Source organism: Vicugna pacos, chromosome 4, assembly GCF_048564905.1.
Source record: "Vicugna pacos chromosome 4, VicPac4, whole genome shotgun sequence".
Classification (NCBI taxonomy): Eukaryota; Metazoa; Chordata; class Mammalia; order Artiodactyla; family Camelidae; genus Vicugna; species Vicugna pacos.
Genome location: NC_132990.1, coordinates 33,329,754 through 33,355,423, shown reverse-complemented (window position 1 = coordinate 33,355,423; position 25,670 = coordinate 33,329,754). Strand labels below are relative to the sequence as shown.

The 25,670-nt window shown below is 43.0% G+C and overlaps 1 protein-coding gene across 3 annotated transcripts in view; it reads right to left on the bottom strand.

Annotated features, from left to right (window-relative positions):
• Positions 1-14,973: 14,973 nt before the first annotated feature.
• The window catches only part of GLIS3 (GLIS family zinc finger 3), a 526,902-nt gene continuing 516,205 nt past the window's right edge, over positions 14,974-25,670 (bottom strand). For 2 of the 3 annotated variants that reach the window (XM_072959522.1, XM_072959523.1), the window contains exons 11-12: positions 17,448-17,630; positions 14,974-16,632 (exon numbers count right to left, since the gene is read on the bottom strand). In XM_072959522.1, coding sequence (XP_072815623.1) covers positions 16,496-16,632; positions 17,448-17,630 — 320 coding nt within the window. In that variant the 3' untranslated portion in view covers positions 14,974-16,495. The remainder of the gene's footprint in view (positions 16,633-17,447; positions 17,631-25,670) is intronic. The other variant, XR_012071988.1, reaches the window with a different exon arrangement.

Below are 25,670 nucleotides of genomic sequence, written 5' to 3'. Positions count from 1 at the left end.
CTTTCCCTTCCTCTCCCCTCCACTCTTGCTCTTCTGGTGCAGAACGCCACAGTAATGCCCATTGCCCAACTGTGCTGGGTGCTGCCTATTTTTTGACCCCCGTCCCCCACCGTCCCATTGATTTTGTGAGGTAAGCTACTGAGTTTTTTCTGTGAATTCCCTTTTAAATTAATTAATTAGTTTACAGTGGAGCTAATTAGAATTGGTATCTGTTGTTTGCGGCCAAGAATTTTGAACGATACATTCTTGTTTTAAAAAATATCCTTTCTCTCCCTCTCTGCCTCTGTCTCTCTGTCTGTCTGTCTGTCTCTCACTCCCTATGGGTGATTTACACAGACACACAATGGCAACAAGGAGTAAGGGAGAAAACTAGGGCAAACAGAAAATTACCTAAGTATGGGGCAAGCCAGACTGATTTCAATACACAAAATTCATGATACACAGTTTCTTGCTTTTTGTTACAGGTGGGAGCACATCTGAATCTAAGCTTCCTAGTAACCAAAGTGATGACAGGAACATAATTTCTTACACAATTCTATGCCCATAGAAAAAATACAAACCAGTAGCTCTAGGAAGCCATGACTGATACTGATAGCAAAGAACAATTTCTCTCATGGGTCCTAAAAAGGACACAGAATAAGAAAGTTAACAACATCCTGCACAGTATCTACGTATCTTTGCACTAAATAGAATATAGTTTCTTAAAACTCCAGACGAGAAAAACCAAAGCTAAATGTAGCCCTTTCACCAAAGCATGACTCGGTGAGATGCCTTTTGGGGACACTAAAGCAGCTCAGCCCAGCTGTTGGGGTGGAGCCAGGGCTTAATTTAGGGATAGAACTGAACGAGTCAAGCTTCAAGCAGCCCTTATTTAACAAGGTATGTTTCTCAACTGAAGTTTGGAAGAATACTGAGCCACATTAAAGTTCAGATTAAATTTTCTGAACAAATACCTGGAATGCAGCTCTTCAGTGTTTGGGGGTTAATTGTGTTTGGGGGTTAATTGTAAGTTCATATGTTTCAACAGCTGACTGAACTGGGGTCAGGGCTGACTTTCTTGTGAAATGTTAAGTATCTGAGGAGATGTACTTGAAGGGATAACCAACCCAGCTATCATCAGAGGTAGATCAAGGAAGTACCTATGAACAAGGTCAAATCTTCTTAAAAAATTAATTAGGTGTTCACAGATGTTCACATCAGCACTATTTACCGTAGCCAAAAGGTAGAAGCAACCCAAGTGGCCATCCATAGATGAATAGATAAACAAAACGTGGTATAACATACAATGAAATATTACGTAGCCTTAAAAAGGAAGGAAATTTGACATACAACACAGGTGGACCTTGAAGACTATGTAAGTGAAATAAACCAGTCACAAAAGGACAAATACTGTATGACCCCTCATTTACAAGAGGTGTCTAAACTAGTCAAAGGAAGGAAATGGGCAGGAAATAGAATGGCGGTTGCCAGGGGCTGAGGAAAGGGAGAATGGGGAGTTAGTGTTTAATGGGTGTAGAGTATTGGTTTGGGAAGATGACAAAGTTCTGGAGATGGATGGTGCTGACGGCTGCACAACAGTGTGAATACACTTAATGCCACAGAACTGCACACTTAACATTGGTTAAAATGGTCAGTTTTATGTTATGTATATTTTACCACAATTAGGAAATAAAGAATAGAAAAAAGTACATTAGGACTAGCCCCCAAAATGGATCAATGGCCTCAAAGTTTCACACGGTAGAGCCTCACCACAATAATTTTAACTTGAAAACCTTTGAAAGTAGTCATTGCCAAACACCCACCTTGGCTATGAAAAAATCCTAGTAAATCTTCCAGGTTTAGAATGTCTAATTTTGAGCAATGAAGTTCCCCAGTAAGCTCTCCAAGATAAACTGATTCCAAAACACACATTTGTGTAAATGGATTTATTGGTTTTCTGTCTTGGGTTGTTCATGACAGCCAGTTGGGGCCATGATCTTATTAATCCCTGCAACCACCCTGTATAAGTCAGGGTCACTTTGCAGGTGAGCAAACCAAGACTCAGAAAGATCCAGTAGCTTTCGTAAGGTCACAGAGCTAGGAAGTGGTGGATCTGGGGTTTCAACCAACCCTCTCTAACACGTATCTTGCCCACATAGGCTATAGGAGGCCCATTATCTTTCAGTACACCTAGTGTGTCCTCCAGCAATGGAAATTTCACCCTGGGTTTTACAGGCTCTCAGGGGCCAGTACAAGACAACTTAATTGTAACGAAAGGTAGCCTGCTCTACTTCTCCCAACACCCTCAGAACTTACATAGGGGATGAGGGCAGACAGGGTATGTATGAATTTCCTTCACCATTTCATTTCGCTTTATTTCGTCATTAGCAAACGTTATTGAAAATCTACTATGTTTCAGACTGGCCTGGAAACTGGGGGTGGGGGTGGAGGTGTCGAAACAATTCATCAAGAAAATATTTGATAGATTCAAGTAGGAAAATCCCCTTTGATTTTCCAATCCCTGTCCTCAAGCATCTGAGCACAGAGCCCATGGCAAGTCAGCTCAGAAAAGCCCTAAGCAGACCACCTTCCAGAGTCCTCCGGAGAAAAGATTACCCAATCAAGCCGGTTCCACATTCTACCTGCTCGCCTCTAGCCCTTGTTAATTGCTCCTAATTACATACCTCAAGAATTCCTCTCTCCCTGGGTGTGTGTCGGGAACACATTATGTTTTTGTCTTCTCCTGGGCTAATTAGGATCTGCTGAAGGAAGCAGCCGAGCTTGGAGCCCTCTGATCTTCCAGAGAGGCCCTGCCCTCATTTGTCTTCCTCACTGAATTTCCTCCACTCTGTCTGACTTCGTCTGTTTGGACACCTCAGCTGCACTGGGAGCCAGGTGCGGCCATCCTGCTGTCGGAGCAAAACGGTCCCTTCTCTCTTTGAGCAGGTCCGTTGTACCTCTGCAGACTAAAGAGTTTCTGCCTGGAGTGCTAAAAGCTCAATTTATGCCACTTTCTCTTTTCTGCTTTGCTTCAGTGCAAGTCATATTTTATGAAGTTTCAGTGGCATTTTTCAAAGTACAAAGTAAGTGATCTCCATATCCTTTATCTGTGTAATGTGATCACCTCTGAATCTTTTACACAATGTTTTCTGCTGCATTGGTACCTGCACTATTTATTCACTAACTGCAAGTTTATCTTTCCTCAACTTTTTGATTGATTTCCTCTTGATGACCACTAGAGGCAAAATAGATGTTTCACACCTTCTGTGTCCATGTCGCCTTCTGGTCATGTCTTTTCTCCTTGGCCCTGCTGCTATTTCTGCAATAATATTGTAGAAATATTCCAATGCTCTTAAAGAGTTGCTGTGCCAGGTCAGATTTGGGGTGCTGCCCCGAGTGTGTTCTGAAGACGTTTGAAAAAACAGTGGTGTGTGTTGGAAAGAGAAATGGGCAGTAAGTCGGGAACCCAAGGTGCAAGCTATGATTCCACTATCAATATCCTGAGGAAAGTTACTCTCTCTGCACCTCAGGGATCTCTAAAGTGAAAATGTTCTACTGAGTGACATCTGTTATTCTGTCTTCCTTTCGTTCCATCAACTTCTTGATCATTTTGAGTTAAGAGATTTGATGAGTTTTGTTGACATACACATTGGAGAAATCTCCAGTTGATCTTTATTTAGCCTTATCCTCCCAACAAATGGTTGCCTGGAACCAACTACTTCATTCAGTTCAGCCAACTTTTTTTTAACTGACCCCAAATGAAAAGTTCTCTCTGTTCCACCTGGATTTGTGACTTCCCTTCTCCACCCTCCACCCACTAGACTCTCCTGGTTCTGGACCACTGCCCTTTCTCTTGGAAGACAGGTTCTCTGCTTTTTCTCCTGTGGAAATCCATTCTATTCCTTCTTCAATATTAATTTTACCCTACTCAATAGCTAAAACTCACCCATGTTTCTCTGAGAGATCTTTAGATTCAGAGAGTAGTATATATGAAGGTAAGACTTAAATTCTTATGAACATTTGATATTAATTTGACGCTGATCACACAAATCCAGAAATAGACTCTTTTTAGAGAGAGAGGAATCTGCTATAATTCCACCACTCGCCTTGGCTTGGAGGTTGCCATTTTGGACAGCAATGTGAGTTTTCTTTCTTTTTTTTCCCCTGCTTCTGTGAATAAGGCAATGCCAGAGACCTTCCCACCCCCTCAGCTGACCCAGTACTCCCTGTTCAGGTGCTCCTGCCAACTAATTAACACCTCCTTCACAAGCTGTAAATTGGACGGCAGATGCACATGAATGCAGGACCCAGTGGGGAGTCTCGTGCTTTCTCTATGCACACATTTCACCAAAGGCAGGAAGTGAAATCAAGTAGGCTGATGGGAAATTCATTTTGCCAAAATGGCCACTCCTAGCATCTTAAATAAATTTACGGGGCTTTTCACGCAAAATAAATTTCTCATTATTTTTGGAGGAGAGACCTACTTTTGTTGTTTTTCAAATGTAATCCAGTGAGTTCTCAAAATTCCAGAAAAATGACTGAACATCTTTGAGCAGCGTTCGGATGGTACCAGAGGCACAGGCACGTTTGCACACCTACCCTGGGCCCATTAAACATTATTCTTCCAACCTCCAAAGACCAGAGTTTGGGTCATTAAATCCCTACCTCTGGTCTCTGCTCCAATCTATCCTTTATTTTGCTGCCAGTGTTCTGTCTATGAGCCCAGGAGGATCATGTCACGGCTTTAACACAGTTTTATGCTTCTCCAAACCTCACAGGATATATTCTACACTTTTTAGTCAGGGTTCATGGCCCCTGAGGATTTGCTTCCTGCTTACCTTTCTCTCCTGATACCCGCTCACACTGGACACAGCAGCCAGACAACTACAAGTAGTCCTCTGTCCGGGTCCTCTCACAACTCTGCTTCTAGATCTGTCCCGGTCCCATTCTTACTCCAGAAGCTGTAATTCTCACTCTCTCCAATGAGCGTGGAAATAATTTTTTCACTCATCTGCATTTCAATTCAGTAAATTCTGATGTACCTTTTCTGTGTCACACACTCTGCTGTCTCAGGAACTACAATGATACATAAGTCATAAGCTATCTCTCCGGGGAGTATACGAGATAGCGGAGTAGGGGAGACGTCAGTAAATAATCATAATGAGCTCTGATGGGTCCTCCTAGTAGGGGTGCCCCAAGGCCTATGGCAGCACAGAATGATTTATTCTTCAGAAATGGTAGCCAGGATGGGAGAGGGCAAATGTGTTGGCGGAAAGCTTCAGAGAGGAGATGAACATTTGAATGGGTCTACTGAAGCTTTCTTATCTCTTTGCTTTGGTCTCATGCTTCCCGGTGGGTATAAGGCAGCTCTTTGTGCAAAACAGGAAGAAAACAACAGAGACGGATCAACGAAGTCACATGGAATGGGCCCAGAATGCCAGGGATATTAAGCATCGTGGATACTGGGAGATGTAAAGAAATAATCTCCCAAATATGCCAGAAATTGGCTAACTCCCTTTAAGTAGAACTTGTCTTCCTCTCTAAGGGGGAAATGGCTATCTCTTCATATGTATGCACACTCATATCTATAGCAAATTGCCAGTGTTGCGCACAAGCAAAAATGTAGAGTCTTGTAACCTACTGAGTTTTAACTACAATTTCAGAAAAGTTTGAAATTCCAGGTAGATGTGTGAAATAATGGAATAGGCAGATGCCAGAAATACAAGGCAGGTGTATTTAAGTCTCTACTTTCTCCTTACTCAGAGGCGAGTAATGACCATAACCAGGATGTGCTAGGGAACAGCCTGTGTGGGTGTGGCCAGGGTCTTCAAACCTGTGCAGGTCAGGCCGTACAGGGATGTCCATTTCTGATTTCGGGGCCCGTCTTTGTCTCTGCATCTGGTTCTCAAAGAGTGGTCCCCAATCAGCAGCATCGGCATCTCCCGGGAGCTTACTAGAAATGCAGAGTCCCAGTCCCTTCCTCAGACCTACTGAGTCAGAATGCGTGTTTTGTCAAGATCCTCACCTAATTCAAATGCACATTAAAGTCTGACGATCACTTTGTCACCTCATTCAAACTTCACGTCATCCCTCTGGGGTTCTCAACTCGGGGTCCCTGGCCTCAAGCACACAGGAAATGCCCGATCAAATCCCTGGCCATGTGCACGCTCGTGTGTAAAGCATCTCAGTTAAGAGAGGTGCCCCAGATTGTATTTACTTGCATTTCCTCCCCCATCACATATGTGCACCATACACATTTTGAGAAGTAAATCAATAAGAAATGTTTTCCCCATTAAAACGTCACCTCTGCCTCTCCCCAACACATGTGCACACACACACACACCAGTTACCAACTTTTAAGCAACAATTATAAAGCCAGTGGGCAGGGAGGGGGACATCTGTCAAAGGGGTACCTGATTCATTTTGGAGGAATGAAGAAAAACTTAAATTCTTGTACACAGATTGTTAAGAGGAGTGACGCCTTGTGAGCCCTCGCTCTTTTATTGTTGTTTGTTGTTGTTTTCTTTTAAATGTTACCTTATCAGTGGAACAGGATTGCCAAGCCAACACCGGCCCCACTGAGGGAGACCAGCAGTGAGCAGGTGGGCCCCTGAACCCGCACTGCTTCCTTCAGCCCAATGGTACTTCCGTTCTCAGCAGTTCTTGGATAGAACAGGTCATGTGCAGAGACTGACAGCCCAATCTACCAGCAGCAAATGTGACTTCTTCTTCTCAAAAATCTCTCTCCCTACTCTTTCTTAAAGCAGTGGTATTTATTTCTGAAGCGGAGAACTAAGTACTGAGGAACTATTGGAAGGATTGACGTCAGGCACTGCTCTCCATGCTCAGAACCACTTCTGCAGTTGTTCCAGACCACCTGGCCATCTTCTCTTCTACTTCCTCCCCGAGCCAGGCGTCCCTCACAGCCCCCACGGCCACCTGCCAGGGCAAACAGCCATCCTTGCAGGTTCTGCTCTCTCCTGCCTCTGAAGTCTTCACTCTTAAACAGTCTCCAAAGGAACACTTACCTAGCAAGGTGCTTACTTTGAAAATTGTTTTCTGAGGTGATACCTTATTGTAGTTTTGATTTGCATTTCTCTGATAATTAGCAATATTGAGCATTTTGCATGTGCCTATTGGCCATTTGTATGTCTTCACTGGAGAATTGCTTGTTTAGGTTCTCTGCCCATTTTTGGACTGGGCTGTTTTTGTTGTTTGTTTGTTTGTTTGTTTATTAAGCTGTATGAGCTGTTTATATATTCTGGAAATTAAGCCTTTGCCAGTCACCTCATTTGTAAATATTTTCTCCCATTCCATAGGTTGTCATTTTGTCTTGTTTATGGTTTCCTCTGCTGTGCAAAAGCTTAAGTAGGTCCCATTTGTTTATTTTTGCTCCTATTTCTATTGCCTGGGTAGACTGCCCTAGGAGGGAACATTGCTAGGATTTACGTCAGAGAATGTTTTGCCTATGTTTCCTTCTAGGAGATTTATCATGTCTTGTCTTAAATTAAGTCTTTAAGCCATTTTGAGTTTATTTTTCAAAAGTCCATGAATGATAAATGCTGGAGAGGGTGTGGAGAAAAGGGAATCCTCCTACACTGCTGGTGGGAATGTAGTTTGGTGCAGCCACTATGGAAAACAGTGTGGAGATTCCTCAAAACACTAAAAATAGACTTATGATATGATCTAGCAGTCCCACTTCTGGGTATACATCTGGAGGGAACTCCAATTTGAAAAGACACATGTACCCCAGTGTTCATAGCAGCACTATATACAATAGCCAAGACATGGAAGCAACCTAAATGTCCATCGACAGATGACTGAATAAAGATTGGATAAAGAAGTTGTGGTATATTTATATAATGGAATAGTAATCAGCCATGAAAAAGAATAAAATAATGCCATTTGCAGCAACATGGATGGACCTAGAGATCGTCAATCTAAGTGAAGTCAGAAAGAGAAAGAAAAATACCATATGATGTCACTCATATTTGGAATCTTAGAAAAAAGAAAATGAAGGACACTATGAACTCACCTCAAAACAGAAACAGGCTTGCAGACATAGTAAACAACCATATTTATGATTACTAGGGAAAGAGGGTGGGAAGGGATAAATTTAGGATTTACAAATGTTAACCACTATATGTAAAAACAGATTTTAAAAAGTTTCTTCTGTATAGCACAGGGAACTTATGTTCAATATCTTGTAATAACCTTTAATGAAAAAAATATGAAAACAAATATATGTATGTATATGCATGACTGGGACATTGTGCTGTACACCAGAAACTGACCAATTGTAATTAACTATACTTCAATTGAAAAAAAAAAAAGAAAATTGTCTTCTGAGTGGTAAGCACTGTAGTAGGTACTCTGTTTACATTATCCTTTATGGCAGTAAAATATACCTAATGTGAAATTTACCATTTTAACCATTTTTGAGTGTACAGCTTAGTGCCATGAAGTACAGTGGGATTGGTTCCACGACACCAAAATCCCTGGATGCTCAAATCCATTACATAAAATGATGGAGTACAGTCAGCTGGCTCAAAACTTATGGATACAGACGGCCAGCTGTACATGCATTGTTGGGTAGACCACACTTTGTTTATACATCCATCAGCTGATGGATATTTAGATTGTTTCACATTTTGGCTGCTGTGAATAATGCTGCTAGAGTTGGTGTCCACGTAGCTGTTTTTAGCCCCTGTTTTCAATACTTCCGAGTATGTACATAACTGCTGGATCATATGGTAACTGTACATTTAATTTTTTGAGGACCTGCCAACCTGCTTTCTACAGTGATAACAAGGTAGTTTTTGGAAAAAAGCGGTTCCATGGTCAATAGATTTCATCCTCTCTTTCTTGGAGAGTCATGATGCACTTCAGCATAGTAAAGTCTCTGAGCAGTCTTGCAGTAAAAAAAAATCAATGTAACTTTGACCCACTATTCCCTAAACCAATTTGACAGTGGAACCCTTTTTTTTGCAGAGTAACTAGTAACAGTATCCCCTGCTGGGTTGGAAAACAATGCCCTGAGCTCAGTGGGGCCAATACTGGAAGGGCTGGGGCTCAGGGCCAGAGAAGAATCATTCAGAGCCCGGAGCCAGGCAAGCTCCAACTTTCCAACTAGCTTGTTGGGTGATGCTGGCAGGTTACCTTCCTTCTCCTGGTGTCTCTGCACATGTACTTTTTTCTGCCTGGCACATCCTTCTGTTGCATCTTTGCTTCTAGAAGATTAACTTAACCTTTAGGATTAAGGCAGCCATCCCTTCCCTCAGGAAACTCTGACCTTGCTCTCTTGGCTCCCTCGGCAGGGATTGGAAGCTCCTCTTCTGTTAGCTCTTATTAAACTATGTTGCCCTGTTAAATGGTCAGCTTTCTGCACTATATCAAGAGGGGGGTCAAATTCAGTTTGCATAAACAACCTCCTGGAGAGTTTATGAAGAATACGGATAGAACCATCTTAACCCTAAAAATTCTAACTCAGTAACTCTGGGGTGTGCATTCAGTAGCTCTAGAGTGTGCATGTTTAATACACACCTGGGGCAAGAACATTGGGCAGATGATTCTTGGAATCCCCGTTTTCAGCTGTGAGCATCAGAGCCACTTCTATCTGTGCGTATTTTACACAATAAATATTGAACAAATGAACGAAACAACCTCAGTTTCCTCCTCTGTAAAAGATGAGGTTGGACTGGATGTTGTCTAAGCTTTCTTTTGGTTAAACTTCTCTTTATCAAGTTCAGATTATTTCATCCAAGACAGTGTGTTCCCTGCAGTTTAAAGATCCGAACCATACAGAATACACAAACCCAAGAACACAAAGCCACCAGAGAGACCGGCTGAAGAGGATGTGGTCCATGCTAGTGTTTAGCAAGTCTCAGGACTCATGAATAGCCATATCAATTTTATCACAAGCTAGAGAGACAAGGAGGGGCATACACTCGTGCTCATGTGAATTGAGCCTCATTCTCTCTCGTAAGCACGAGTAGCGGACAGGCGGCACCGTCAGGGTTGCCAACCCCTAAGTTTGGGAATTAGGGAGCGAGGCATCATGGGAAACCAGGGGCCAGAGAAGGTGCTGGTGGGTAGCTCTCCTGCTACATGGAGAGGGCGCAGACCACGAGCAGCATCAGGGCCCCCTGACTCTGCTCCAACCATTTCTCGGCAGAGTCTTTGAACATAAAACCCTGACCCGCCTCTCCCTGAGAACCCTGCAGGTTTTGAGAGGCCGCTTCAGCTTCTCACAAGAGCTACGGCCTGAGAAAAATGAAGTCTCCCACTACTTATAACCTCTCAGCATTTCAGAGGAAAAGGTTGGCTGTGGCTGCCAAGATCCAGCAAATATTTGGTTAGCTTGGACAGAATGGGTGCTCATTTTCCAATTCTCACAGATTTCTCTACGCCCAGTTCTTTTTATTAAAAACTCCAAATCCAGAGATAAAGTTAAATGGCACTCCAAGCTCTAAGCATTCATCTGTATCCCGGGGAGCAGAACCCAGAATCTAAACAAAGAAAAGCTTAATCAATAGAACTCATGAATTTCCTCCAGGAACAGTACCCAGCATAGCCAAGGAATAAGCAGAGGGGCTCCTCACGGCGGTTTTCTTTGGGTGGATATTTATGGGAGGAGCTACAGAATGTTCCCTCCGCTCACCAGGGCCAGCACACTGTGGCCAATGGGGCAAATCCTGCCTGCTGCCTTTTTCATTTGTTTCTGTACAGCCTGTGAAATACAATTTATTTATTGTTTTACATTTTTAAATAGTTGAAAAAAATCAAAAGAAAAAAAACGATTTCATGACATCTGAAAACTACAGGAAATTCAAATTTGTCTCTATAAATGAAGTTTTATTGTAACACAGCCACGCCCATTTGTTTGTATATTGTCTATGGCTGCTTTGGAGCTATGACAACAAAGTTGAGTAGCTGAGACTGAGGCCACATGGCCCTCAAAGCCTGAAATACGTCCTACCTGGCCCTTTGCAGAAAATGATTGTAGGCAGGCCCCCGGAGCAGAGGATGCAAGACTTGACCTTCACTGGCATTTGAACTAAAAACTAAAAAGTATTTATGCACAGTTAAGTAATTATAAAGCAAACACCTGTTTAACCTAACACGTGGGGTCAAGAAATAAAATATGGTTGGGCCGGACCCCGGAAGTCCTCCAGAGGTGTGCCCTTTCTTCCTGACTAGAGTTAATCAGTATCTGGACCTTTGTGATAATATTTTCTGTGCTGGTGTTTACATGTCTGCCACCTAAACCCTGTATTTGAATTTCCTTGTTTTCAAACTGTATCTACATAGAATAACACTGTAAATTTGCTTTTGTGTCTTGGTCTTTCTTCCAACATAGTTTGTGAGACTCGGCTCTGAGTTACTGCACGTGGCCACAGTGGCTGCAGCCCTTGCTGCATCGCACTTTACTCCATTACTTTAGCACAGCTCACTTACTCTTTTTACTGCTGGTGGACAGTTGGGTCATTTCCAGTTTTTGGCTATGGAGGATGGCATTGCTATGAACATCTTGTATCTGAACCATCGTCAACTTATGCAAGAGTCTCCGAGAGGGGAGTGGAACTGCTGGGTCGCAGGGTATGCGTATCTTCAACGCTATCCGTTAACCAACTCTACAACATGATTCTCCAAACGGGTTGGACCAAATCACCCTCCCATCAGCTGCCTCCCTTTAGGGAGCACAGAAGCTCTTTGTGTCTTATCAGTCAGCACTATTTCCATCTCCAAATCCTAAACCACCGGAGAGTGCTGCCTGTCCCTCGTCCCCAGCACTTTGAAGAGCCAGACAGCATGGATGGGAGCCATTAGCCCTCCTGCTTTGTATCTTCCCTTAACGTAATTCTCAAGTCTTAAAAATTCAGTGAGAGAACTGCCAGCTTTCTAAGAATGATCCTTGTGAGAAATGTGATGTCTTTTAGAGTCCTGTGCTTGGCAATAGGTTGGAGTGAAAGCATCCTGACCAATCTTTCCACTATCCCACCCCCCATGGGTGGGAGCCAAGGAAACACGTTCATCACAGCCAGAGGGTCAGGCGGCCTCCCAAAGCCTGTAGATCAGACAAGACAGGGGATCAGGGACGTAGTACCTGCTCCTTTCCTCTCTCTTTCGGGAAATCAGAGGACTTCAAATGTCAGGGTATTAGGAAGCTGATGCCTGTGTCCTTCTCAGCAGGATTTTAGGAAAACTAGGCAGAAGCGGCCCACTCCGATGGCCAGCATGCTGTAACCCCATCACCTGGAGGACCACGAACTAAAGGCACTTCTGAGGCATGATGCAGTGCTGCACTGAAAAGGCATAAATAAACCCCAAACCCTAGCACACATTTATCCAGTTTTTGAAGCGGATTAATAGAATAACCAATAAAACATGTATAAAAGCTTTAATTAAATCTGATGAAATAAAACTTCATGTTTTATTTATGGACACTCCCAGCATGTAAAGGATTCAGGGACACATGCATTTTTACTGCCATTTCATCCTCATATCTATAATTAAATCCAGGCTGCAGCTCTGGCCCAAAGCGATGCGGCATTTTAAAGCTGGCCTTGGCCACGCCCTCCCCAACCCCCATCTGCTTTTAATTATAATTACCATCCTAGTATGAGGGAGGCTGATGGTGAAACTAAACAAAATAATGAAACAAACAAACAAAAAATGGTTGTTGCCATTGGGTTAAAACGACACACTGAAGGAGGATTTCAGGCAGGTGGGTGCACCCTCTATTTCCAGTTTTATTATGTACCAAGTGCACAATCCCTTCATTTTACTTTTGACATATAAAAAGGACTTCATGAAACAAGACAAAATAACTTATGATTATATGAAACATAACTGTGACAAATCACAAAACTATACATATTAATAGAAAAAAAGGGTACCTAATTCTTTAAAAGATTTATGACAATAAGCACCAGATGTGCCCCTAGAGTAAAATCAGCCCCATATCCAGTATGATATATGCAGTTCATTTCTCTACGTGAGTGTGTATAACTATGTACAAAAGTCTGTGTGATTTATGGAAAACAGATTTCCACTTTTTTCCCCCAAAGTGCTTTATGTCAGCAACATTACACAGGATGCTCTGCTGTCTGTACAAAATAAATCTCTTCTTTTTTACACTCACCATTTGTCCATTGAGTGTTTTTGTTTTTTCTTTTTTTGCTTTGCTCATGACAAAAAAAAAAAAATGTAACCACAGAAATTCCACACCACCAACAAAATGTGCCATTAAAAATGCTGCTATAAAACATGGTCAAAACAGTCAAATAAAATACCAAATAATTAAATTGGACATTTACAATCACTATTTCCAATACTTCAAGGCAACTGGGAAGCAAGGTTGTTGGATAGGGGTCGAACATTTACCTCTGTCCTAGGGTGCTAATGTGCATGACAACTGCTAATGTTAAAACAACACCAAAGCTCTGTTTCATCAGTGGAAACTTTGTTGTGATCTACTGAAGACCTTCTGTTCATTTTAGAATCACCTAGATAATTTGGGGGAGACACGGGTAAAGGGAGATGCCCTATAGGACTAGTAAATATTTAAATAATATTTAACAGCTGATCAGAGGCTAAATTACAACTTACATTTTGATGCAGTCCCTTTAGGGAATTAAGACAATGCAGCAAATGAAATGTCTCTAGGCATACTGATTTTTTTTTAATATAATAGGATAATTGGCTTCGGGCTGTGTGTATTTTCACAAGTACGAGTTTTTTAAAAAGGGGGAATGACAGTCTCAGTTAGGATGTTTATGAAAATGGTTACACATCAAGAGTCAAAAGGCCAGGAAGTGGAAGAGAATAATTTTCTGAAGTTTCCACTTTTACTGCTACAAACATAATGATGAAAGAGTATATAAATCATGTGCAATGGGAAAGCAAGCAAGGGACAAATTTTAAGGTCAGGCGAGATCCTGGAATCTAAGGCCAGAGTGCATAGTCTTGAAGGAGCCTGGAGGTTTCATGTCTTGGGCCCTAAGCTCAAACCTGCAGCTGTGGGGAAACACGGTGTGTGTAGGGGCGGGGGGAGTGAGGGGCTTTGCAAGCTGCACTGAGCCCTCCCTCTGCTAAAAGGAATGCCCCTCAGGGGCAGGGCCAGTCCCCGTTGGGAAAGGAGGCCCTGCAGCGGCTGCTGCCAGGTGTCCCTTGGCTCCTTCCCTCCTCACTGAGGCCAAATGCAGGCCTAGAGACATGCAGGAGCGTCTCCTTCAGCCAAAGTTTCTGAGGTTCAGCTTCTGGCTTTGTCCTCCTTCCTGTTTCCACCTTAAGTTATAGCAAAAAGCCACGGGCAGGCTGACGTCAGCTGCAGTAGCAACCATCTTTCCATCTTCGTCCTCCTCATCACACAAATATGTTTTGAGTTCCCCACAGAGGATTCAGTATTGAATGGATAGATTGTCTCTCTAAGATATCAGAGCTTTCCCTTCTCTGAGGGTGTGACAAAGGACATGGGTCCCTTTTTAGGCCAAGGGACATAACCCATGAACCCTGCCAGAAGGGTGGGACTTTGTGTGCAGTCTGAGAGCTCATTTGGAAAGAAAGTCTGACGTGCATCCTTTTGTAAAGCAGAAAAGATTTTTGTAAAGTGAATAACTCGTCTCTTTTGCAGACATGGACATCTGTGTGATGGCTCTTCTCAGATGGGAGCCCACTAGCCAGAGAAACTAGACTGACTGCGTGTGCTGAGTGCACGTAAAGACAGACCCCGTGCTTGGTTCTTTATGTGCCTTATTCTACTGCACGTCAGAGTGAAGTCCGGAATCAGGCAGAACACCACCGCCTGTGCAGCCAGACTGGAAGGACCCGCCTGTCAGGATACAAACTGTCACTGGATCTCAAGTCTGACACCAAGCTGTTTAATTGTCTTGTTGAAGATTGTAATTATCTCGGTTTGACAAATAGCATTGTTTCATTTTTCTTCAGAGAACATTTTTAAAGAGAGAGAAAAGAAATCATGAGACGTGAGAGCACTGGAATGTCAGAATTTACTGGGAGTCTTTGGAGTTTGGCTTATTTTTATAGTCTCTGCTATAGGACTCCGGATCTTTTTAACAGCTTGGTAAAGGTGTTTTTAACAGCTTGGAAAATGGCTTCCTGTTTAGGTTTGATATCAAATGGCTAAGAGCTCTGTGAAAATTCCAGGCCCTCATAAACACAGTTTCAGTAAAAAAAAGGTTGCTTCCTTCTGGCCACCTTTCCAGAGCTGCCCCTCTATCTGCCTTGGGCCAGACCTTGCTCAGAGCTGGTGGTCAGGCAATGGCGGATGGTGGGAGTGCCTGAAGCACAGTCAAGAAGAGGGTGAGAGGGATGCCAAATGGGGAAGGGAGAGACAGACACACAGACAGATAGAGGGGAGGTCCTGGCGGAGGAAGCAGAGGCTGTGCGTCGGGCACTTCTGGTTTGGTTTTCTGGGAGAACCAGGAGCACGCCTCCATGCTCCCTGCTCTCAGCTTCTAGCTGGTCTCTCGTCACAGCACCGGAGCGGAGGCGACGGGTGGACCTTTTCTTTTGAGCAAGGTCTTCGAGGTGGAGTCATGGAGCAGAGCAGTCAGCCCACGAGGGTCTCTGTGGCAGCACTGGGAAGGGGGTGCCCCCTCATCTCCCTCAGGTGGCCTTGGTTGAATGCAGAACTAGCATTCCAGGTGCTCACAGGTGCTGCGAGGCAGGGCCAGGTGGAGGCCGAATGTACGGAGTTGGGGTGATGAAAATGATTATCTCCATCCAAAGAACAGACCTTTAAATATTTTTTTTTAACCTTTTAAAGTAGGTATGAAGTCTTTAAAATGAAAGAACTAAGGTAGGTTGCAGGAATATAAAACAAGCTGTAGTGCTTTTCAAAGGACTGTGCTTGACAGACCTTCTTATCTTGCTTTTGGAGAAACACTGAAAAGCAACTGGTTAGCCTGGGAATATCTCAGGGGAGAGAGGCAGCGGCTCACTGGCACGCCAGGCCGGTGCTGGGGGGCCCGGGGCCCCTCTAGGAGTCGAGCCCTCACCGTGCTCCGGGCTCGGAACGTGGATTTCCCTGGCTGTGCCTGGCTCGGTGTCAGCCAGCAGCGAGGAGAGGACGAGCGCTGGGCCCCGCGGTTCACTGTGCTGCCGGCAATTTGGGCTGTTCTTCCCTATTTGGAGTTTTCAGCCAGGGTGATCCCCGAACTACATTTTCACCTGCACATCATTTCATTGGTATTCTTTGAGGGTTGACAGGCAGGAAGTAACAGGTATCCAGTAGAGTGAGACTCTGAATTCCCTTTGAAAAGAGTCCTGCCGGTTACCGGCAAACACAGAGAGAAAAAGGAGCAGCTGCAAACATGCCTGCAAAGCCCAGCTCTGACCATCCAGCCCGGCCTTCCAAAGACACACCTGTGACTTGGTAGGTTCTGCTGATTCGCTCGACATCCTTTTCTTGCAGTCTGTGAAAGCATGAGAACAAAAGGTGGCAAGGAACATAAGATTCTGGATGCCGGTGGTACTGGAGGCTGGGGGGCTTTTAGCCTTCAGTATAGACAGAGGAGAGCTGGCTAGGACAGCGGTCCACAGCACTGATCTGCAGGAACGTAGCGTCTTCAGGCCCGCTGCGAAGAGGCTCCCCAAAGAGGCTTGAGGAACCGGAAGGCAAATCATACACTGGAAGAGAAAGAACGCACAAGTAAACCTGGCCTTGGCACATCCGCCAGGCATGCAGGCGGCACCGGCTGACTGGGGGTCAAGGAGGCAGCCTTGCTGGGCCAGGCCCTGCAGCGGCTCTCTGTTTTCGGGCACCTTGAAAGGGACGAGGCTGACGTGCAGGCAGACGGCTAAAATCTGACTTGGCACAAAGTGGTCTGAGTAGGAGTAAAACTGAAGTGCCGTAAAGAAGGGTGAGGGTGGCCTCAAAAAGGAGGTGATTTTAAATCTGAGTAAGAAAAGGATGGGATTCTCACAGATGGAGAGGTAGAGAAAGAACATTCCAGAAGGATGAAACAGGGAGCAAAGATAGAGAGTAGGGGCATATGGGGCAAGCGTGCCGGCAAAGTGCAGGCACACAGCCTGTGAGGAAGACACGAGACATGGGAGGGCAGGTCGGGAGAGTCTGATCAGGCTCAACTCCTGGGGGCTCTGAATGCCTCACTGAGAAGAGCAGACTTTAGACACCTGGAAACTATTGACTGTATCTAAGCAGGAAATCGCCTTATTTTAGCCTTCAGTTTTGGAAGGCAATGGTTCTGGTAGCATGGAGGGCAGATGGTAAAGATAAGGAGCTGACTCAGGGACACTTGCTGGAAGGCTGTTGTCTTCATCTGGGAGATGTGATGGCACGAACGAGGGTGGTGGGAGTGGAAGATGAAGAGGAGAGACACTTCACGGGCAGAGTGAACAGGGTTGATACGGTCTGGGGAAGCCCTCCCGGTCTCACTTGCTAGTCTGCCCGTGTGTCTAAGCCACAGAGAACAACAACACACCTGTAATGCCCGAGTGAGCCGAGAAGGCTCTGTGGAAAACGTCAAAGCCAGCCTGGCCCATGGACGCGGGGAGCAGGCAGTCCTCGAAGGAAGGCCCCACATTGCAGGAGCTGCTCGGTGGCACGGTTCTCTGAGAGTCAGGGTAGTGCGGGGGGCAGAGTGTCTGCAGCTGCCCATAAAATCCTGAAATGCAAGCACAGCCTTGAGCTACTGCAGGGCACAAGTTCCAAAGATCATTTCAACCCAGCTCGACCCTCACTCAGCCTGGCTTCCTATGACAAAATCCCTTTAACCCTAAGTCCACCTATAAAGCCTTCTGAGCAAGTCTCCATAATGCACTCTTTGAGCAGAAGCTCTTCTACCCTCAGGGAATTTCAAGTTTGCTGGTGATGACATTCTTTATTGCTTGCTCCAGTACCTGAAATGGAAGGGGTGCTCACCTTCCTAGACTCTCCAAACAGTCCTGGACACTGAAGATCTGACCTTCAGGGGACATTCCTACCCCCTGCCCTCCCACCAGGTTTTGAGTGCATCTTCCTTAATTTCCTGTATTCTATATTCTATTCTGTATTTCACATTGGTAAAAAAAACCTGAAGAATACTCTTTTAACGATGCCTACCTTAAAAAAAAAAAGCAACAAAGATTTATCCATTAGTCCTTCTAAGAGATACATCCATACATATTTATATCTTCCTCAGCATTTTGAATAGGTACACAGTATCCCATAGCTGGATATATTACAACTTACTTAACTATTATTACGTTGATCTTTGCAGTAAATGGGAAAACTGTATGTGAATAAATCGTATATTAAATATATGGGAAGATTTCTTAATATTTGAAAATAATCAACATTTTGCTAATCTTGTTTCATTTCTTGCTCTCAATTTTTTCTTACTTAATGGAGTTTCTTCTTGTGGTCCTATGTGGTCCTTTTCTATGATCTTCCACACCGTCCATGATACCTTAATTTTTTCTTCTTCTGTCTTGCTTCATGATAAATTTAAGTAATAGATTATTTTCTTGAGTATATGTTTTTTTAAAAAAAATTAATGAAACTTTCATTCAATACTTTATTTCACAGTGTCTGTTTCCCCAACTCTAAAATATGAAAGTCACTGTCTATTTCAGAGGGTGACTATGAACATTAAGCAAGTCATTGGAAGAGGAAGCCCATACATGGCATTTGAAAGCACTTTATAAATGTCAGTTACTATTGATATCATGACTGTTTCTGGTGGAAAAAATGAGGGATTAGCAGAGGAAGTGCCCCAGGGTTCCTTCCACAAACATTACATGATGGAGAACACAAAACTAATTCATGGACTTTGAAGCCCTAGTCCTGTGTGCTTTCCTCCACTAGAACTGCTGCTTCTTACCCAAATCACCTATCAGCAGGTGGGGAAGGTGCTCTTTGGGTTCTTTTTAGCCCTCTTTAAGGACAACTAAGGCGCACTGACATCCAGCCTACTATGCTCACAGCTCTCTTCGTTTCTGACCAATACTCTCAAGGCAGCCCGTATAACTGCTCAGAGTCCCCTTGGCCAGGAGGCTTGTTCTATGGTGCTACGAACATCACCCTAGAATGTGTGCCGAACTGCTCATAAAGATACAGGCCAGCCCTCTAGGAGCTTGGAATTCAAGACAGAGGTGTGGATACAGATTTATGCACAGGGCACACTCGTAGTAGAAAACAAGATAATAATATCCATTATAAGCAACCAGTAGTATACCTTATATAGAATCAAGAGGAAAAATCCATATAAGGTTTGGGGGAAAGAGTAAATGCACGTTAGCAGTACTGACCAGGAAAATACATAAAGAAATTCCATATCAAGGCAGGAGAAGAAAGAATGGAAAACTGCTGGCTCTTCTCTTTCCTAAGGCTTCTGTGTGGACTCAATAGACAGATGGGCAAAGGATCCAAACAGACCACTCAAACACTCATACAATTATCAGCCAATATGGACAAACCGTCAGTCCTCTAGCCATCAAAGCAATACAAACCGAGACAATGACAAAATACTACATTCTACCTATCACATTAGCAAAGATTTCTGAAAGTCACTCTTGGTGCTGGAGTGAGGCTGGTGAAGAGGGCACAGTGTTGGAGACACTGCAAAAGAGTATAAGCCTCTGGAAAACAACCCGACAACCTGCGTCTAGAACCTAAATGTGTTCATATTTTGGACATGGGACTTTTACTTCCAAGAATGCTTCCTAAAAGTATATTCTGAAAAACAGAAGAAATTCTGCACAGAGGTAGACATCACAGAGCTAGTTGTTGTAACAGAAAACTGAAGAGTCAAAATAGCCAACCACAAGAGAATGGTGAAGCAAACAGTAATACACTTACATGATGGGAATACTCGGTAACCACTAAAATAATGTCTACAAGGAGTTTTTAACATCATGGAAAAACCATCATTAAGGTTAGAATGGGTTTTTATAAAAGCAAGATACAAAATTGAATATGGAGACTGGGGTCGGCTATGGGGAATTCAATGTATAGGACAGATTGCAAGGCAACATATCTATAGTTGTCTTTGGGGGTGGTGGTTTGGCTTTTATTTTTCTGAATTTTAATAGTAATGAAGAACAAGTACTCTGGAGCCAGACTTCCTGGGTTCAAATCCTAGCTCAACTACTTACCAGCTGTGTAGCCCTGATGAATTACTTAGCCTCTTGGTGTTTCAGCTTTCTGCTTTGTAAAATGGAGTTAAAAGTAGTACCTACACCTCACTGAGTTATTATGAAGATTTAAACAGTTAATTAATTAAATATAATACATTTATATATTATATATTATGACCTGATTTAATTAATTATATAATTAATATTTATATGCTCTAATAATATAATTTATATAACTATGTTGCCAAATAAAAAAATTTTAAAGTAAAATTATTTCACAATAATACATTCGGTTCCTAGATCCTGCAGTAATACACAGATCCCGATTTCTTCATTCATCCCAGTGCAGGCTCAAAACAGCAACACGTTTGAGTGGTCAGAAAGACCTGGGATGTTCACCTTCATGGTTTGGGAGGTTCCTTGGACCCCTCTTGACTTTGGGTACCCAGTGGCCAGTCACACGTAATCATGGCATCCCCATCAGTAGGAAAATGTTACCATAAACCATCATGGTTGGTTTATTAGAATGAAATGTCTCCTCACTGAGCAAAATAGACAATATTTGCTATTTATATTCCTATGACGCTCCACTCAAATCTGTCACCCATAAATACCCTGATAGCATTCCTCAGCGTAAAATTAACCTTCCAGGAAAAAAGATATTTTTCACTAAACTCCCACAACTCCCCAAATAGGGACATTAATCATTCAGGTATGTCAGGGACAGTAATAGAGATGTTCACTGGCCTTTTGTGAAAACCAATTCATTCTCTCTTTCCTGTCTTCTCCCTGCTTTGAAGAGAGAGGAGGAATTTCACATGGCTTCAATCTACATTTGAATGTTGCGATATATAAGAGTATAAAAGGTCTGTGATGCAGTGAAATACACCGGGTGAAGTTAAATAGTAAACCCAGTATTCTGGGCTCCATCTCCCAGTTTCCCCTGTCTGGATGAGTGAGAGGGCAGAGCAGACTGTAATTCCTGCCTGTGGGTGTCTTGGCTGACACGAGAAACAGTCGAGACCAGAATGGCTCCACAAGCATGTTTTATCACTCTCACAGCCAACTCAGGGAAAGAAAATCCTCCTTATGAAACCCCGTCCTTCATGAAGCCAGATCCTAGAGATGCCAAATACACTGGTGTGGATGACTGTGGCCACTCAGATCAGTGGGCTTTAACATACCCTCTTCCCACTGCTATTTCCATAAAACTAACAAAATTAAAAAAATTCCATTGGGGTCTTGCCACACACACAAACCCAGAGAAAGTCTAGCTCGTTTTCTGATGAATGGTTCCTGTATTCCAGCTGTTGGATTTCATGGAGTAAATCTGGAAGGAACACTAGCTTTAGGACCCAAAGCAAAATGAGGCAAGATGTTAACAAATTTCGTGGGCATAAAATATAAGAGGGATGGCAAAGTCGGCCAATCTGTCAGTCAGCCAGTCAATGATAGTTATCAAGTGCTGGTCAAGGTGCTTTTGGAGAGACCAAAGAGATGGAAGTTAAGACCGTGTCCTTGGGTATTGATAATGCAGTTGGAGCAAGAACACATACACTTATAATAGCTTAAGAATGCACAAATAAGCTTATGTTAACAATAAATGTTAGCCATTACATTTAGTTAGCAAATCACCCCTTCCCCATTTTAGAAGTTATTTTACCTCCAAGAATGGAGGGGTTGGGGAGGAATTTGCCGCTCCTGAAGGTCAAGGAGAATCATTCCTCCTCTTGTCAATTTTGGCAAGTTTTTTCCTCCTCTCTAAAAACAAACTTATTTTTCTAATTATAAAAATACTTGGAATTAAGTGTACCAATTAGGAAATATAGAATAGTATATGCAAAGAAAGGAAAAAATTACCTTTATTTCCACAATTCTATATGGCCAGATGTATACACACAAAACTACAACGTTATATACATTGATTTGCATCCTGTTTTCTCCCCTATTATCTATAGCTTTACATAGCACTACAACTCATTCTTAAAAATCCCTCCTTTACTTTGTCACATGGGGTCACTGATGACTCTGTGGTGACTGGTTAGATCAGGAGAGCACTGTCACCCTTGTTGCTTAATGATAATAAAGCAGCCCCATGAAGCTGGGTGTGGACTGCCTTTCCAAAGTGGAAGGGGAGTGGAGGAAGTTAGAGGAGAAAGGAATCAAATGACTAAATATGACAATGGAACAGTATTCTCCAGGGCAGCGCCGTCCAGCAGAACTCTGTGTGTTGATGGAAATGATCTGTGTCTCACTGTCCAACACAGTAGCTGCGAGTGGTTACTGAGCACCTGAGAGGTGGCTAGTATGACTGAGGAACTGACTTTTAAATTTTACTTAGCTTTAATTAATTCAAATTTAAATGGCCACATATGGCTTGTGGCTACTGTACTGGACAGTACCCCTCCAGGGCAAGCTGCATTCCCAGGTTTCACATACTTTGTTTCAGGAATGTTTCTGATTAAATTCATGGATAAAAAAACATATGACCCACCAAGAATTTAAATAAAAGCCAGATAATGATTTTTGGCCTTCAAGATAGGAAGTCTACTAGACTCTATTACATTTATCTTTTCCTTACCAATTTACACTCTAGTCTTTGTGGAAGGAACTAGAGTATAAATACTTCAATATATAAATAATGGTCACCCAACTCACAACTCTCCGCAGGACTGATACCATTATCTTAAGCTAAACTTCCAGGGCATTTTCGCTTTCCTGCAGGAACCAGTTTCCCTTCTGGAAGTAAGAGATGGAAAAGGGAAGATGTCACCCACTTTTCTTCCTGCGGACTGTGGGCCCAGTTCACTGTGCCTACTGGGAGTGGCCACAGCACAGGTGGGTCTCCAACTTCTCTAGCACTACGGTCAAGATGGAATAAAGTCCTACAGAGGCTCTGCCCAACTGCTACAGGAGGTAACTCATGGAGGGAGACGAATACCATCAGCTCCAACTTCGTCAAGGTGCTATGTCAGTAGCTGCCTACCTCGTGGGTTTGTTTATGTAGCAGATGGCTCTGCAAAACAAAATTCTTGTTCTCCTTTATGGTGTGGCTGGGAACCACCACTGAACTCCGGGCGCCAGGAAAAGTGCTGGATGGACAACATTCGGAAGCAGGACTGACCCTTCCCTGCAGTAGACTCTTCCTGGACCATAATGACAATTTATAGATGCAGACAGCCCATGTATGGAGCCCATCACAGGCACCAGGAAAGGCCCCCAGAACTAATTCCCCAGCCAGAGTGTGGCCTGATCAGGCTGAGCAGGACCCTTCACGAGGCTCCTTGGAAACAACACTGCCAGTAATCGCTTCCCAAGATCCCTCCTAATCTTCAGATGTGAAACCTTCAACTCCTGTGTGGTCAGAGTATCATTCCAGGCATCCAGGCCAAACACTCTTGTTTTCAGATACTGGAATCCCAGGAGTCATCTGTTCCCTTGACCTTTCGGAAGAAACACTGGCTAAGGGTGTTCCTGCTTTCGCTATTGTGTTTTTCTAAAACGGGGGTGTTCATAGCGCCTACTTCACACAGTAACTACAACGATTAAAGAGGGTTAAGAGATGACCCACGCGAAGGGCTGAGCGTGTGCCTGGCACACAGCACACCACAAATGCTCCTCTTTACTTTTCTTCCCTGTTCTTCTAATAACACAAGCATTTCAACTTTTATGCTTTCATTCACTCAGCAACTGTCAGTAACTAAGCACTCAGTCAAGTGCTGGAGACACAGTGGTGAATAAAACACACCCCATGCCTTTTGGAGTTTATGTTTTAGTGAGAAAAAAAGATAAACCTATAAATGAGAAACCAAATGGTACAATTTAATATTGTACGTGATGGTAAAATGGAAATTTCCTTTACAGGATGTATAGAGATGCAACACTTTACCCCAGAATGCATTCAAGGTAGGAAGAGGAAAAAGCAGCAAATAAGAAAGAAGTCTGGGCACTCTCAAAGCTTTTTACAAAGAGCAGTGGCTGTAGTTGCTTTTGTCTGGCCCCATCTGCTGATGGTAGACATAATTAGGAGGCTATCCCACAGCTTGCCGAGGACCGGCCCTGGCTGAGTGGTTTTTCTGCCAGTGGTGCCAATCAGTGGGGTCCTGGGTAGGAGAATAGGCAGCCATGAGTGGCAGAGGCAGAGCTGGCAGTGCCTCAGTTTTTTTGGGGTACAGGTGTTTGCTAGCCAAGTGGAAGGAAGGATGTATATTTATGAACTTAATGACTCTAATCATTTTTCTGCAGAGACTATAATTTTGTGGGTTACTATAGGAAGGGGAGAGCTTTTGGCCTCACTCACATGACTGCTGCACATGCAGGGGCATGAATGAGCCTAAGTGATGAGCAAGAGGGCTCAAGTCAGAGAGTTTCAGGGACAAGGACACAGAAAGAAGATGCACGACCCAACTCCCTTTGGCTTCCCTAATGTCTTCCTAACTCTCGTATGGCCCTCTGTGCATTCCCTCCTACTCTCTGGGGACCCTTGAGCTTCCCCCTTTGAATATCTTCTGTAAACCATGATATAAGCCACTGAACAGAAAGAGACAAAATAGGGAATTCTCTTGTAAAGCTCTTAAAGGCCATGAGACTATGACCTTTGGCGTCATATCTCAGCTTGATTTCATACACTCCCAACTTTACTCAGACAAAGGCCCAGGGAATCACATATTAACTGCTCACATGGTAACTTAGTATTAGAAATCTTTTAAGATTCTTTCACTGGCGGCCTCTGATATACCTGTCTTGTAAGTAGGTGATTCAAACAAATATTCTAATTTTATGGACAAAGAGATGGAAGCAGAGGAGCCGTTGAATCCCTTGCCTTTATAACCAATACTTGGTTTACATGAAACTGTGCAAATAAGAGAAAAGTGAAAAATTCATATAATCATTTTAGTATTTATAAACATCCAGATATTTGGAATTATTTATGGATCTAGCCTTTACCTTAAAACAAATGAGCAGCAGAGCTAAAATAGTCATCACATAATCTTCCACTAAGCCCAGCGCTTTCTCATTTGTGGTCCTTTTGCTTAGGCTTTTTGGTAGACATTTTGGTTAGTGCTACACCTACACCTCAGACAGTTACATCAGAAGGAAGGAAAGAAACTAATATTTATTTGCTCAGAGATGAGCATTGTCCTAGATATTTTATACAGAAAATCTTCATTCTTGAAACAATTTTTTTAAAAATTGAAGTATATAATTGATTTATAATTTGTGTTAGTTTCAGGTATACAGCAAAGTGATTCAGATATATATATATATATATATATATAGTTTCTATCTGTTAATCCCATACTCCTAATTTATCCTCTCTTTCCCCTTTAAACTATAAGTTTGTCTTCTATGTCTGTGAGTCTGTTTTTGTTTTGTATATAAATTCACCTGTATTATTTTTTCAGATTCCACATATAAGTGATACCATATAATGTTTTTCTCTGTCTGACTTAGCTCACTAAGCATAACATTCTTTAGGTCCATCCATGTTGCTACAAAGGGTAATATTTCATTCTTTTTTACTTAAAACAAATTTTGAGTTAAGTAGTATTGTCCCCTGTTTGTAGACAAGGAAAAGTTCAAATAAC